Source organism: Mesoplodon mirus (assembly GCF_964341445.2).
Source record: "Mesoplodon mirus genome assembly, chromosome: 17".
NCBI classification, from domain to species: domain Eukaryota; kingdom Metazoa; phylum Chordata; class Mammalia; order Artiodactyla; family Ziphiidae; genus Mesoplodon; species Mesoplodon mirus.
The window spans coordinates 46,886,983-46,901,569 of NC_138993.1; the positions used below are offsets into that span (position 1 = coordinate 46,886,983).

Genomic DNA, 14,587 nt, shown 5'->3' on the forward strand with positions numbered 1-14,587 from the left:
TGAACTGCTTCTTAGTGAGCCTTACTGATAGCACTGAATTTAGCAGAAGTTCTGGGAACATGTGGAACTGTGAAGGTGCTATGTTTTATTTTACTTAAAAGTATGTGAATATACAAATGAATTCAAATTTATAACCTTTGTGAAAGAAATAAATTTGAGTTAGAAAGGAAAATCGAAGAGGCAGAAAGGAGGTTAAGCAGGTTTCCAACATTTTTCATGCTTGAGCTATTTATTTCAGTGTAGAAGTTCTTAGTTCCAGTGATAACTGGTCTAAAAAATGTAGATCTTCGGGCTTCCCTGGTGGCGCAGTGGTTGAGAGTCCGCCTGCCGATACAGGCAACACGTGTTCGTGCCCTGGTCCGGGAAGATCCCACATGCTGCGGAGCGGCTGGGCCCGTGAGCCATGGCCGCTGAACCTGCACGTCCGGAGCCTGTGCTCCACAACGGGAGAGGCCACAACAGTGAGAGGCCTGCGTACAGCAAAAAAAAAAAAAAAAAAAAAAAAATGTGGCCCTTCATGTATTGTTATTAGTGAGGTTAACGTGGGATGCCCAGAATGTATCTCCATTCCTAGGGTAGGGAACATCCTTTCCAGCTCACATTTGGTACGGAGAAGACTTAGTTAAGAACACAGGAGAACCAGGATAAACTGGGGGGAGGGGGAGCAGTTCCCACAGAGCTTTAGGCTTATGAAGCTAGGGTTGGACAGACATGTAACTAATTTTTAAAAATTAAATAAACAAACATTCATGTTGGGAGTAGAATGGGTATATAATTCGGGGCGAAAATATTCTTTACCTTGGGAGAATGTATACTCTCATATTTTACAAATTACCTTTTAAAAACTCTCTCATTCAGGAGGGAATAATTCATACGTAGCCCTAGGAGATAAAGACATACTATCATTGTGTCACGTCCTTCCTTACTTTTCTGCAACTTGTAAACTTCCTGCCAACCTGGAAGACACTTCTTGCTACGTACCTGGCTCATCCTCTCCCCTCTGTACACTAAACATTAACGCCATTAGCCACTAGGTCCATTGCTAAAGATTAGTGCATTAGGAAGTTGAGTCCTTAATCACAGGCTTTAGAATTAATAGGAGCTTAAAACAATTGTTGTACATAAGAGGAATTCTAGATCCTAAGGGTAGGTGCTTCCCTGGCTGTGTTTTTTTTTTTCTTAATAGCAAAACTCAAGAAACAAAGAACAAAGTTGTGATTGTAACTTGGATTCAAATCCTCCTCTGTCACTTATGACCCAAAATAGGCCATAAACCATCAATCTCCCACCAGTTAAATGGGGATAATAGTCCTTACCAAACAGGGCTTTTAAAATGAACTATTTCATGTCAGCTGCTTAACATAAGAAGTGGCATTTGAAGCATTTTAGATTAGCAAGGGAGAGGCTTCGGGGTGAAAATAAGGTTCCTGGTCATCCTGAACTACTCAATAGGGACTAGAGCCTGAAGCAGGCCTTCTTCATAGAAGAGGCGTAACAAAACAAACCTGGAAAGACAGACATGTGAAGTCAGCATAGCCTTGTTTTACGCAGAAGCCTCCCTTTTCCTCGACTGCAGGTAAACTATGGCCCCTGGGCAAAGAATTTTTAAATGGCTGGGGGGAGAGTTGCAGCATGGAAATTGATTTAAGTAGTATTTTGTTAAACACACGAAAATTAGGAAATTATTTCCATTTCGCTGTCTGTAAACAAGGTCTTGTTGGAACGTAGCCATGCTCGTTTGTTTACATATAGTCCGTGGTTGCTTTCGTTCTGTAAGAGCAGGAGTGAGTGGAGAGCTGTGGTTGTGACAGGAACCACCCGGCTGGCACAGCCTGACACGTCCGGCCTTCACAGAAAAGGCCTGCCGACCGCTTTAGGCGTTCGTCCCCTCGAGGCTCTCCTTCTCAGACTGAAACAAGTTCTGCCTCAATGTATGGATGTTTTCCTCAGTAACAGGAAATGGGAACAATCATTTCAATTACTGAAGTGCCTGAATGTACGCATCGGAACTCTTCTCACTTCCTACACCTGCCGATGTGTTCGCCAGTCACTTCTCACTGTACCGCAAGCTCCTTCAAGGCAGAGATCGCTTACTTGACGGGTGAGGAACCTGGTACAGTGTCGGAACTTCAGAAATTAAATGAGCCAAGTAAAACGTTTTAAGGTAACTCTATCTCAACATATTCTTGAAGACACCTATTTTACCATTAATAATCTTTGTGGCTGACAAGGAAGTAGGCACAGGCACACCAAATGGCAGAACTTCAATCTGTTCCCTTTAATGTCCCCATGCAACCCCTCCTTTCCTCCATAATCTGATATATATGCAATTTAAAAGCCATTATGAATTGCCTCCTTCTTATTTTATAAGTAACATGATGTGATGTTTAAAGGGCCATCTCTATTCTTTCTTTGAACCCTAATGCCTTATTTGCGGGGAGATATTTGAGCTGAAGGTCAAGGATGATGATCACACTTCTTATCTGGTGTTAAAGAAACAACTATTTTTTCCAGTTAGGTCAAAATATTCTACTTCACCTTCCTTCAACACCCAATTCCCAAACATTCACAGCTGTTCAAGAACCACTAATAAAATGCAGGAGGCTTTTAATAGTAAAGGAACACTTAGTATAAGTCAGGTAAATTAAAGGTGGCAAAGGAGATTAAATGCTGAAGTCCCTGACAGCTCCTGACTTCATTGTCTTGAAATCTAAAAACTGCCGTACCATACACTGACAGCTTTCAAGACTTAGGAAGAATAGATTGTTCCTTCTAAAAATGTTATATTTTCTCCATAGGAAAATTATAGTTTTTTTCTATCAATAGTAGATAATCAAATTACTTATGCAAAATTCTTCTCCTCTTCAGTGAGCAGATGAGTGCTCCCTTTAAATGATCTTTACAGATCCCTCAAGCTGTTATTCTGTCACTAGTTAAGTGATGGTTATTCAATCGAATTTTTCTGCATAAATAGTTCTGTTCAATCCAGAAAGGAAGTAGTATGATGGGACAGACACAGTCAACAGTTCAATAAAAATGCAAATTGTAAAAATTATTAAAATGTGCTTAAAAGTAACAAACTGTATCACACACTTCTTAGGTTTACAAGTATTCCCTCAAGATTTTTTTTTTTTTTAAGGAAACCAATCTTTGAAGTTTTTTTTTTCTTGACTGTAGCTATTTTTGAAGCTTCTTCTTCTTTCTCTCTGGTTCACTAATGTCCTTGTTTGAAGTATCAGTAGGAACGCTTATTCCTGGTATCTAAAGTAATGCAAATGAGAAAAATAGGTGAGTAAAAGCGTAAAATAAGGAATAAATCTCATTCTCATCTTCCCCTTCCCCACTGATGCTTTTAAGTTCAAAAAGATGCAGGGGTGGTAGGGGGAGGAAGGAGCAGTAGATTTTCTGCACGATGTATGTGTTGGTATATATTTCACACACAAAGGAACAGTGGTTCAGAATGTAAAAGGCAGACATGATCTCAGTAGGTAGAAGCATGTCACTTGGGAAGGGTGTGTTTAACTACAACAGTCAATTTATCCTAGCCGTGAGCCACTCTGTCCGGATCAGAGGCCTCAGGTGTGTCGGGGGCAGAACCAAGGTTAAGAACCAATGTCTTAGGTGAAACACACTTTAACTTGATCTTCAAAAGTGCAGATTTCAGAAAGAACTAGGCAGATCTCGGAACTCCACTTTTGGCACCAAGGACCTCAGAAGAAGCCCAGATGCCTGGGTTTCCATGGCCTAAGGAAATCAGTGAGAAAACAGGACTTCCTATGCAGATATTTGTCCTCCACAATACTTACAGGATTCTATCCTTAAACAGCAAAAACTTATGACTCTATCACTCTCTTTCACAAAATACGTACTGTTTGTTCCACCACAACATGGACACTCTAAGTTTGGTCTTACCTGTGGTTCTACCAGGGACATTCGGATTTTCTGATGCTGAAGATTAGATGAGTCTAACATGATCTTCACTTTAACTTTATCAAATATACGAAGCACTGTATCTTCTATTTTAAGTGACGGTATCTAAACAAAACACATTTTACTATTTTTAATTGCTTTCTTACACTTGAGGCTTGGTTCTAATTCTTTATAATTTATCTTCCATATTAATTTAAAAGTTTAAATTCTAAAGTAACTTCAATATTTATTCAGCCTCTAGGTGTTCAACATAACAAAAACCACTAATCTAACAAACTCACATACATATGACATAATTATGTGCAAACCTCCCCCTTTCACTAATGTGGTCCCAATATATCTTCATTAACTGTAGGATTCTCACCCCTTTAATTAGCAAATTGTTGGTGTTACACAGGAGCACAAAGGTAATGTGGGCAGAATTTATTGTTCTGTAGTTGTACTAAGATTAGGGACGTAGGGAGTGTGTCAGGTAAGAGACACTTGGAATTGGTTGAAAAATTCCCTTCTTGGAGCTATAGGAGTTGTTCCACGTGTAGATGAATTTCTGATGTATCTGTGGGGAGGAAGGTGATCTCCGCGTCTTACTCTTCCGCCATCTTCCTCCGGGCTCCTCCTCTTTAGTTTTTTAATCTGGAAAATTTTCTCAGGCTTCCCTTGAATTTCATGAACTGATTGGAAAACTTCTTGTCCTCAATTCATTGGCTATACTGGATTTTTTTCTTGGGTCAGACCTTCAGACTTCTACCAGAAATCGTTCCTTTGGGGAAACCAGGCCTTCCCAGAAACTCAGGAAACTGAAATCCCCAGCCGGGGAGTAAGCAGGGAGCCTGCGATCCGGCGCTTTGAAGTTTTCCCCAGAGCAGAGTCGAGGCGGCGAGGAGGAGCGACGGGAGGTGGGGTGGGTGGGGAGAGGTGGGTGGGGTTGGAGGAAAGTGGGGTGGCGACGTTGGCGATGGGAGAAGGGGCCGGGCCGGGGAAGCGCGGCGAACAGCAAAGTTTGCCGTCCCCCCCGCTGCCCGCAACCCGCTCGCGGCGCCGCGCTCGCTCGCCTCCCTCGCCGTCTGCTCCCTTCTTGGAGCTATAAACAGCCATTTATTCCTTTACTTTAATCCACTTGTTCACTAGGGACAAAGCATAATTCAAGTTTTCCTTAGAGGGGAAAACTTTACATGGTATAAAAGAAAGAAATCAAGAACAACTTTTGTATATGGGAAGATATACTGAGCCGAGAAATTGTGAGTAAAACGATAAGCTTAGCGAGCATGAAGTTCTGTAGGGTACAAAAATAATTTTACCCTTTATAGGTACCATTTGCAACTGTCCCCCCTCCAAAAAAACCCAAAATAAACACATTAGAAATACTGTACCTCATCATCATAAGTAAGCCGTGGCTTTGGTTTGTCCTTTTCTTCAAAAAACACTGTACCTTCTAAACCATACTTTGGAATTAACACCACGATAGCATTCTTTCTCACAAATAGAATATAAGCTTCTTCACTTACTATTCCTTTGCTTTTGAAAAATAACTGTAAAAAAGCATACAACCTTATCAAGGATTGTCTTAAAATATTTTGAGGTTAACAACAAAAAAAATTCTGCAATTAAAAGTGAACGAAACTTCCTTTCTAACATTAGTGATAGAAGGCGAATACCTGGGTATGAAAAGCCACAGATGCACGCTGAGCGTACTGTGCCATTTTGTGCCGAAAATTGAGATTTTTACATATATCTGCAAGCTTGTGTTTGTCTGTCAACTCTGGGTAAGTGCAGTCAGCCCCGATAGCCACAGCCAACAACCGATGAACGATGATATCTGCGTATCTAGATATATGAAGGAGAAATCAGAATCATGCTATGTTAGCATTAAAATGTCCTTTTAAAATTTGAAATCAACTATTTTCTGTCTCTAATTTCATAAGGAAAAAGTACCTTCGGATGGGTGAAGTAAAATGTGTGTATATTGGGGATGCTAAGCCATAGTGATGAAAATCAGTATCCATTCCAGAGCAGAAGTACACAGCTTGCATCATGCAGCGAGTTGCCAATATTCTTAACAGGGTGTTTAGATATGGGAAGGTAGGTGAATCAGCCCGGTCCAAAGAGTCAGCCAAAGCCTTGGCTGTATCAGTTTTAATTTCCAAATTCTGTGGATAAAGAAGAGGGGGAAAAGCATCATATTGAACATTTTAAAATCAGTACCAGCGCGTCTTCAAAATATGACCAATCAGATTGAACAAATATGGTGTTTTTTGACCACGTAATAAGTGTTTATATCTTTTATCCTTAACCTAGGAGAACTAAAAATAAAGTTATAAAAAGGAACGGTTGGGCCTCCCTGGTGGCGCAGTGGTTGAGAGTCCGCCTGCCGATGCAGGGGATACGGGTTCGAGCCCCGGTCTGGGAGGATCCCATATGCCGCGCAGCGGCTGGGCCCGTGAGCCACGGCCGCTGGGCCGGCGCGTCCGGAGCCTGTGCTCCGCAACGGGAGAGGCCACAACAGTGAGAGGCCCGCGTACAGCAAAAAAAAAAAAAAAAAAAAAAAAAAAAGGAACGGTTGCTTTTTGCCACATTAAACCTTAAAATTTTCTGAACGCATCTGAAGGTACTACAGCATCAACACTCTTAAGAAAGTTCAAGGGGAAGAGAATACTGGGAGCACTAGTGCTATCTCTCAAAGTCCAATCTGTACTTGCCTTATCTTTGTTGCGGTAGAAAAAAAGTCAAATTAGATCTGGGTATTTTTCAGCATATCTGGATTTTCTCTGCAGAGAGTTTCCCTCCATTCAAAGTAGAAGTAAAGACCAGAGGCAAAATAAAACTGTATTGGTTACTAGAGCTCGACGTGCTGATACAGCAATTAGCTGCTTGTTTTACTTTGGGAGAGGAGGCAAAAATACTTATATCCTCCTTCCTCTACCCAGGTCATAGAAAGAAATAGGACAGTAAGAGGAAATTCTCCAATTTACAGCACAATCCTTGAAGCAGAGGAGAAGCTGATTCTGTGCTGATGGATATGATAGGAGCAGGCCCAGCATAAAGGTCTGAAAAATCAGAAACCAACGTCATCCTGTTAGACTAATACCCTGAAATCCAACACTCCTTCTTCCAGCTCTCCTCTGGACAGGAAAGATGGGGCCTGAGCAAGTGATCCAAAGAAAACCAATGTAAGCCACAGTCACCCCAAGGGTAGGGATAATCATGCCTAAATAAGTCTACTAACCAGAGGCAGGGAGCATAAGGGGCTGAGGAAATGGGTGCCCTTTCTATGTTTTTCCTTTTTTCCACATATGCAAAAATGGACTTCTTTCTTAGGGACATGACATAAAGAGGGCTAAGTGAGTTGAAGATAAAGAGAAAAAAAAAACTATCTGTGAAGTCTCTAAAGGTAGACAGTTCGGAGGAGGCTTGAAGTAACACAGTCATAAAGAACACGTGTAAAGGCACAGAGATATGGAAGAGCTTAAGATATTATAAATAACTTAGTCTGGAATATCTGGCTTTAGTGTAGGGCTCTCTTTATTTAAAGACATTAAAGGATTTTATTAAACAAATGATTTCAAGGTGCGAAGAGATGACCACACCCAAGTTGGATGACTTCTTTTTTAATTAAAAGAACTACGGCATATTTTTGCATCAGGAGACAACAAAATTTTTATGGAAATGTAAATATAGATTATTCAGTGCAATGGCTGGATCACTACACAAATACAGATGCTTTTTCAACTATGTGACCTTACCTTGGATCTAGCTGCCTTAACAAGAATATCGTAATTTGATGGAGGAGGGGCAGGATGTTTTCGAAGCAGAGCATACTCAGAAAACTCTTCGTGAATTTTTTTTGCAACAGAGATGTTGGCAAGTAACATAAATTCTTCCACCATGGAATTTGTTTCTCTGCCAATGGCAAAATCGTTAAGTAAGGAAAAAGAATGAGACTTCTATATATCATTCACAGGTTACCTTCTCTACCAAGAGATAATGAAAATTCCTATATAAACATTCATGTGTGTGTGCACATGTGTTTTTTTAAGAACTTAATATCCCTTTCATTTCTCAGCTACTGTGCTAACGATTTCTTACTATGCATCTACTACTCCATGAGTAAATCTCACGCTAGAAGAGACTTTACAAATGGCATTAAAAAATAGCCTTGCTAACTCTAGTAATATATAAAATCTAAATCATAAGCATTTTCACCTCTTTATACTGAGTACAAAGAGATTTTATTCAATTGTAAGTCCACGGAAATAAAGTTTTCTAAGAATTAAAAGCTATTTAGGTCGTATCAATTTTGGCTTTAAAACAATGAACACTTTCACTAATGAACGTCCACCCCAGAATGAAGAGATGTTTAAAATAGCTATTTTGGGGGCTTATGATGGCCCAGGCATTGTGCTGTAAGTGCGATGCACATTGTGATATGTGTGTATGTATACATACACATATACAACACATATACACACATATGTATATACATATATGGATATAGATATTAGTCCTGGTTTTGCAAATGAGAAAACTAAAGATGGGTAACATTGTTTCCTTGCTCAAGATTAGAATTATCAGTAGAAACAGGATCTGAGCCCATATAATCTGACTTCAAAGCTCTTAACCACTGTGATATTGTTTTTCAGTCTACATAGTCTATGTCCACTTCAAATGTAGTTTAGTAAATGATCTGTGTTCTGTTTAATAGTGCTTTCTTTCTCCCAAGTCACTGAACATGCATTATTAATGTCATTCATGTTTCCATTTTTAACAGCCTCTTATAACTTCTTGACAAGATTCCTAAAATATATTAATTTTTTTTTTTAATATTAGGAAGACCTCTAATCATACCTTTAAAACTATGGGACAATCTCTTAGAAATGTGGTTTTTCTTCTTGGTAAGAAGAAATGCGTGATGTTCTGCTTTGGCAAAACTAGATTCAAGATTTTCCTCAAAAAAGCCCTTGGTATTGGGTTCACTGTTCCTATTAACATTAGACTTATCTGCACAGAAATTCACCCAAAGGTATTTTTAAATTTTAGCTCTAATGCTATAACGCACACACTGGTCCTAACTAACAAACTTGAGTATATTCCCATTTTTAATCCTTGGTCATCGACTAGAAAAGTGTAAATGCATGATTAATTTCAGATCACCTTACATAACAGGCATGGAAAAGAGGCCTACCTCTGATTTAATCAAAACCAACCTTGCTTCCTAAATCTTAGCCCAAATCAATAAAACAGTAACAACAATACCTAACCTCTGACTATTCTTCACAACACCCTATGAGGTAGGTACCATTACCAATCCTATTTTACTAACAAATAAATTGAGTCATAGAGAGGTCAAATAACTTGTCCGGTGTCTGGCTTCAAAGTCCAGTGTTTGGCCACTATTCTATCCTATCACAGTATATTCTCTATTAAATTCTTAAGAAATTAATGAGGGCAATCTTCCTTTACATACCATAGCTATTATTGGTCAAGTTCTAATATACCACACATTAAGACAAACCAAACTGGCAGTTTTCCTTTTATAATATTTATCTTATAAATAAGATACATAAGTCTTATATAAGAAAGACTAGAAAGTGAAATCATTTATCATTTATTTTTCTCTATATTTCATAAGTAAAAAAACTCAGTAGAAATCATAACCCTACTAAAAATAGATATTTGGGGTACAAATATGTTTTATTAATTATATACTAGATAGTACCTTAAAATCAAAATCTTATCTACTACCCATCAAAAAAATTGCATACCTAAGTTCCTTGGTCTGCAGATCTATAGGATCATGAGTTTCACTGTCCATGTGGAATCGAACTTCTGGAGAAGAAAGAGTCAAAGCCCTAAGTAAGATAAAGAGGTGAATCAGTCATGTGAGCAGTAACAGATATAATTCTGGAAGTGATTCTTTTAAAACAGAAAATGATTAGAGCAAGTGCATAACAGTTTTTCTTATGAAAGCTTTATGACCATCTGCTAAGTTTTATGTTCCATTTTCATGGATAGCCTAATATTTTACAGTTCTAAAATGCATTTAAAAAGGGAGGACAGTAGCAACACAACAAAATGAGTCCTTGTATTTCTCAGGATTTGAATGACTTCTGTACCGAAACTGAGTTTTTACTTAGCTACAAGAGTTTGTCATCAGTTTTATAAATAAAGAAGGTAATCAATAGTATTTTATTTACTACAGGAAAAAATGTATTAGGGTGAGGGATAGTGGAGAGAGGCAAAAGGGAAGCTGCCGTGGGTAGATCAGTAACATCACAAGATCCCCAGTTCAAAAATATCTTTCACATACACTCAACCGAGGAGAGGAGACAAACTACAACTAATGTCACAAACACTAATGGCTATTAATATCTGAGTGCTGTGGGTCAGAGAGTGCACTAGGCTAAGTGCTTTACATGCACAGTTCATTTAATGATTTGGCAAGTTCTCCTTTGACAAGTAAATTCCCACAAGGCAAGGCAAGTGTAATGTTTCTACACGCCTTGATGCTATTTTCATCAGGTCAGCTCCAAATCAACCTAAAACTAAGAATTTTAATGAGGCTGGGTAACTTTGGACAATCACAAAGAAGGGAAAAAGATGATTTGGGGCAAGTTAAGTGGGATTCCTAGTCCTTTTTTCCCTTGACTCTCCACCTTTATTAGAAGAACTACAGAAGAAATACTAGAGAGGGAATCCAGACAAATATTCCTTTCTTTCCATGCATAATTTACAATAAGGTTCTAAACCACAATTAATCTGTGTTAACTGATACATCTTGACCTAAAGAGCAAGGTATACTAATCACATTTTGATCACTTTTTCTTCACAGAACATTTAAAACATGACATTTATTCTTTAACATAGACATATGATAGATATAATTTAAGACACAACATATCCTTTAAGAAGGTGAAAGACACCAATTTTTTTTTTTTTACTGATTCCTTTCTCTATTCATCCTAAGACTGAGAAGACTCGATGATATGTTTTACCAGTAGATGACTATCTATCAATACTTACAAAACTAGAAGTACCGTGTGTTCAAGTTAACGAAATATCTTTCCTGTCCTAATTAGCGGAAGCTGTTACAGGTGCAAATTTACATCTCTTACTTTAAAACTGCCAAAATAAATACAGTTTCAATTTGTTTTACTCACTTTGCTTTTACAACAAACTTTCTTCTGATGTCTGGCATACTGAAAACCTTCAATAAACGAATACTTGATGAAAAATGTGTTGTTTTGTATTACAAAAGAAATCTAACTATACTCCTCTTATTTACGTCTTAATGACAAACTTGAGCAATAGCTTCATTGGGTTTTACTACATCCAAATTATCCTTATATAGTTCCAAGTTTCATATTAAGGATCATGAGAAAATTCCCAGAAAACTGAAGTGTAAGTAGAGATAGGGTTGGCTCAGCATAAATACCTAGAACAACACTGTCCAATGGAACTTTCTGCAGGGCTGGAAATGTTCTCAAGCCATCTTGTCCAACATGGTAGCCACTAGCCAAACGTGGCTACTGAGGACTTCAAATATAGCCAGTGTGACTCAGGAACTGATTTTTTTATTTTAATTTTAATGAATTTTAATTTAAATAGGCACATCTTATGAAAACAGCACAGATCTAGAGTTTGCACTCCCCAACAAAAACACTTTTAGTAACTACTTGTGACCCTACCCTGGATGGGCACGGGAACCCAGAGACCAACATATGAAAGGCTCGAGAACCTGCTTTACTCTGACAGTTGATGTTTTTCAAGAATCAAATTTCTTCTAACTACTTCAACAAGTTTGGGTACTTGGATACTCCTTAAAACTCCTCTGCAGTCTGGTAAATGCCAAGATATAACAGCTAAAAGATGTAAACCTGCCACTAGCAATCAGATCTTTGGAAAGACTGCTTCTAGGTAACTCTTAATCATTTAAAAAATGAAGGTGTTGGATTAAACAACCTCTAAAATCTCTTCCAACTCTAAGTGCAAGAAGGACTTCATCCATATTTATTTAAACATCTGAAAACCAATGTTCAATCTTGAAACTCATTTCTAACTAAAATTAGGAACAATCCATAGAACAGTCTTAAGACAATCTTGCCTTCCTAGAATTTTTTCAAGATCTTTAACTCAAACTTATCAAGATCTTGGACACAACAGAACTCTTGAACAAACATCAGTCCAGAATCAAGTTGCTAATATTTAAAAAGGTATCTGGAAGAAATGGAATGTTTCTACTTAAGGGTCCCTATTCAGCCTATTAAATAATTCATCATTGTCCATGATAAAACACTTTAAAGAGTTCACAAGTTATCTTAATACCAGGGTAGGTGAATTAAGACAAATCTTAATAACTATTTTTGAAATGTACCCATTTTCAATTCTTCTTTTTTTCAAAATTTTAGCTAGTTTATTTAGTCCACGGAGACTAGTAGTAATACTATCATTCATGGTTGCTGAATCAATTCTCATCTGAGCTTCAGCATATGTAAGGGAAGCCTAAAAAAGAAACCATATGTTAATACAACGCTTATGAAAACTGGCTTACTATGTTCTCATATTTCCACTACATAAAATCCATGATTTCAGAAAACCTAAAATCAATAACAAAAGAAGAGATTCCTATCTATAATATTTATACTCCACACCTATGATTTCCAGTTCATTTACTCTTATCCGATGCATTACACAACATAAGCGAACTTAGTTTAAAACAAAATAAAATGGTAGAATTGTTAGTAAATAGTTTAAGCTCTTTACTCATAGTTCAGTTAATGTATAAAACTTAGGTAATGTTAAAATAAAATAAAAGGAAGGTTAGATTATTCTCTGATAATGACTGTAGAGTGAAATCCTTTCCAGAGAACCAATACTGCCTTACTCACTGCAAATAATTAATAAAATTGTAATAGTCTAGACATCGTGTTTTATAGGAAATCTACTAAATACCCAAAATTAAGTATTTAACCTAAGAATCAGAAAAATCATAGTAGAAAACATTAATTTCCAATTACAATCCAAATATACAAATAGTACCTCTGTTCCTATTTCCCTCCTTATGGAAAATACCATTTTTTAGCTTTTTTTTTTTTCTAAGCCGCTTTTTGAGTAAAAATCAGGAATAGTATAAGAGAGTTAGGTGATGCAGACCAGGTCAGATTCTTGGGAGAAACAACTTATCTATTAGGGGATAAGAGTGCCCCATCTAAAAATGTTTTGTTATATGTTTACTAATTTTTTTTCATATAATTTTATAACACTGACCAAGTCTAGGAGAATTATAAACATCCTATTTAAAAATACTAATCTAGGAAAATTTAAATCATTCACACATTACTATCTGTCAGTTTAACACTGCCTTCTTTCCAATCACCAGCTGATTAGAAGAGAATGATGTCAAAGGGAGAGAAAAAGCAGGTAAACTTGGAAAACAGACCATTGGAAGAAAAGTGGTTTGGCAAACATCAGAGGTAGATTCAGGGCAAAATGAGAACACAAGGGAATCTGGGGAAAAGTATTAAAAAAAGGAGAAGAATGAGAAACATAATCTGGCTCCATTCTGTGTGAACATCGATCTCAGGCTAGTCCTACTAGAATTCAACCATGATTTATCACATTATTTCAGTGAGAAAATGCGAGGAACAAGGAGACGGTGTACATGCCATCTTTTAAAATACTAACCAGTTATAAACTGGGACAACTTCAAACACTGGAGCTCCTGAGTTAGGGCTAAAAGAAACCTACTCGGTCTCCTCAAGTATATAGGCTTGGTAAGTTTCTGAATACAGGAAAACTGCCACATAAATTCATTTCTAAATAGCAGCAAAAATTAAGCAAATAACTGAAAACAACTAGAGTTTGCTGCAACACTGGGGAAAAACTTATTATTATTATTATTATTAATAAGCCTAACTTTTTCAAAACAATCTAGAACATTGTTAAAAGCACCAAAGATGTTAAACATGAAGTAGTAACCATGAAACCAACCTTTGAATTAATGACACTTTTGGTAAACTTTGTTTTTAAGATTTCAGCATTGTGATTCATTTCCCAAATACATGAAAATGCCAACCTATGGGAAAAATAGATGGCATCGATTAATGGAAATCAGTTAAAGTAGTAAATACTATGTTTTTATGAAGAAATGTAAATAAGTACCTGTCAACGTTAGATCTTAGGGAACATAAGTTAGAGCTAAGCAACTCCGGAACCATGTCAATCCTCTGGAACAAATAAAATAGAGGTTGTGGATTACTGAGCTGTCTCCACACGTTTTTTGAGGTTCTACTCTCAAATATCAATAGCATTGATCTTACAAGGGGAAAAAAAAGGCCTTTGTGAAAAGAAGTGAGAAAATGTGAAATAAAAAGTCTATTTCTAGAAAAGTAGTTACACATAATTTTTACAAGGGAAGCAATGAAAGAAAACTGGATTTCACGTCAGTCAGTCTAAGTTTAAGTTCTCTACACTACCCACCTAGCTGTGCTCTGAAACTTTGAAATCTCTGCTCTGTACAATACGTTTGTACTAGATAACAGACACAGGCCCTAATAGCTCTACGAGTGGACCTTCCTCCAATACTTCACACAAACTACATGGTGTTTTCAACATTCTAAAAAAAGAGAAACACTAAATTTTTATGGAAAAAAGCTACACAGAA

The 14,587-nt window shown here is 37.3% G+C and overlaps 1 protein-coding gene across 1 annotated transcript in view; it reads right to left on the reverse strand.

The window, feature by feature from the left end:
• Positions 1–3,026: 3,026 nt before the first annotated feature.
• Positions 3,027–14,587, reverse strand: part of DIS3 (DIS3 homolog, exosome endoribonuclease and 3'-5' exoribonuclease) — a 29,314-nt gene continuing 17,753 nt past the window's right edge. The window contains exons 12-21 of the mRNA XM_082602564.1: positions 14,086–14,150; positions 13,915–13,999; positions 12,299–12,426; positions 9,690–9,776; positions 7,671–7,827; positions 5,863–6,077; positions 5,586–5,754; positions 5,301–5,459; positions 3,913–4,035; positions 3,027–3,261 (exon numbers count right to left, since the gene is read on the reverse strand). Coding sequence (XP_082458690.1) covers positions 3,178–3,261; positions 3,913–4,035; positions 5,301–5,459; positions 5,586–5,754; positions 5,863–6,077; positions 7,671–7,827; positions 9,690–9,776; positions 12,299–12,426; positions 13,915–13,999; positions 14,086–14,150 — 1,272 coding nt within the window. The 3' untranslated portion in view covers positions 3,027–3,177. The remainder of the gene's footprint in view (positions 3,262–3,912; positions 4,036–5,300; positions 5,460–5,585; positions 5,755–5,862; positions 6,078–7,670; positions 7,828–9,689; positions 9,777–12,298; positions 12,427–13,914; positions 14,000–14,085; positions 14,151–14,587) is intronic.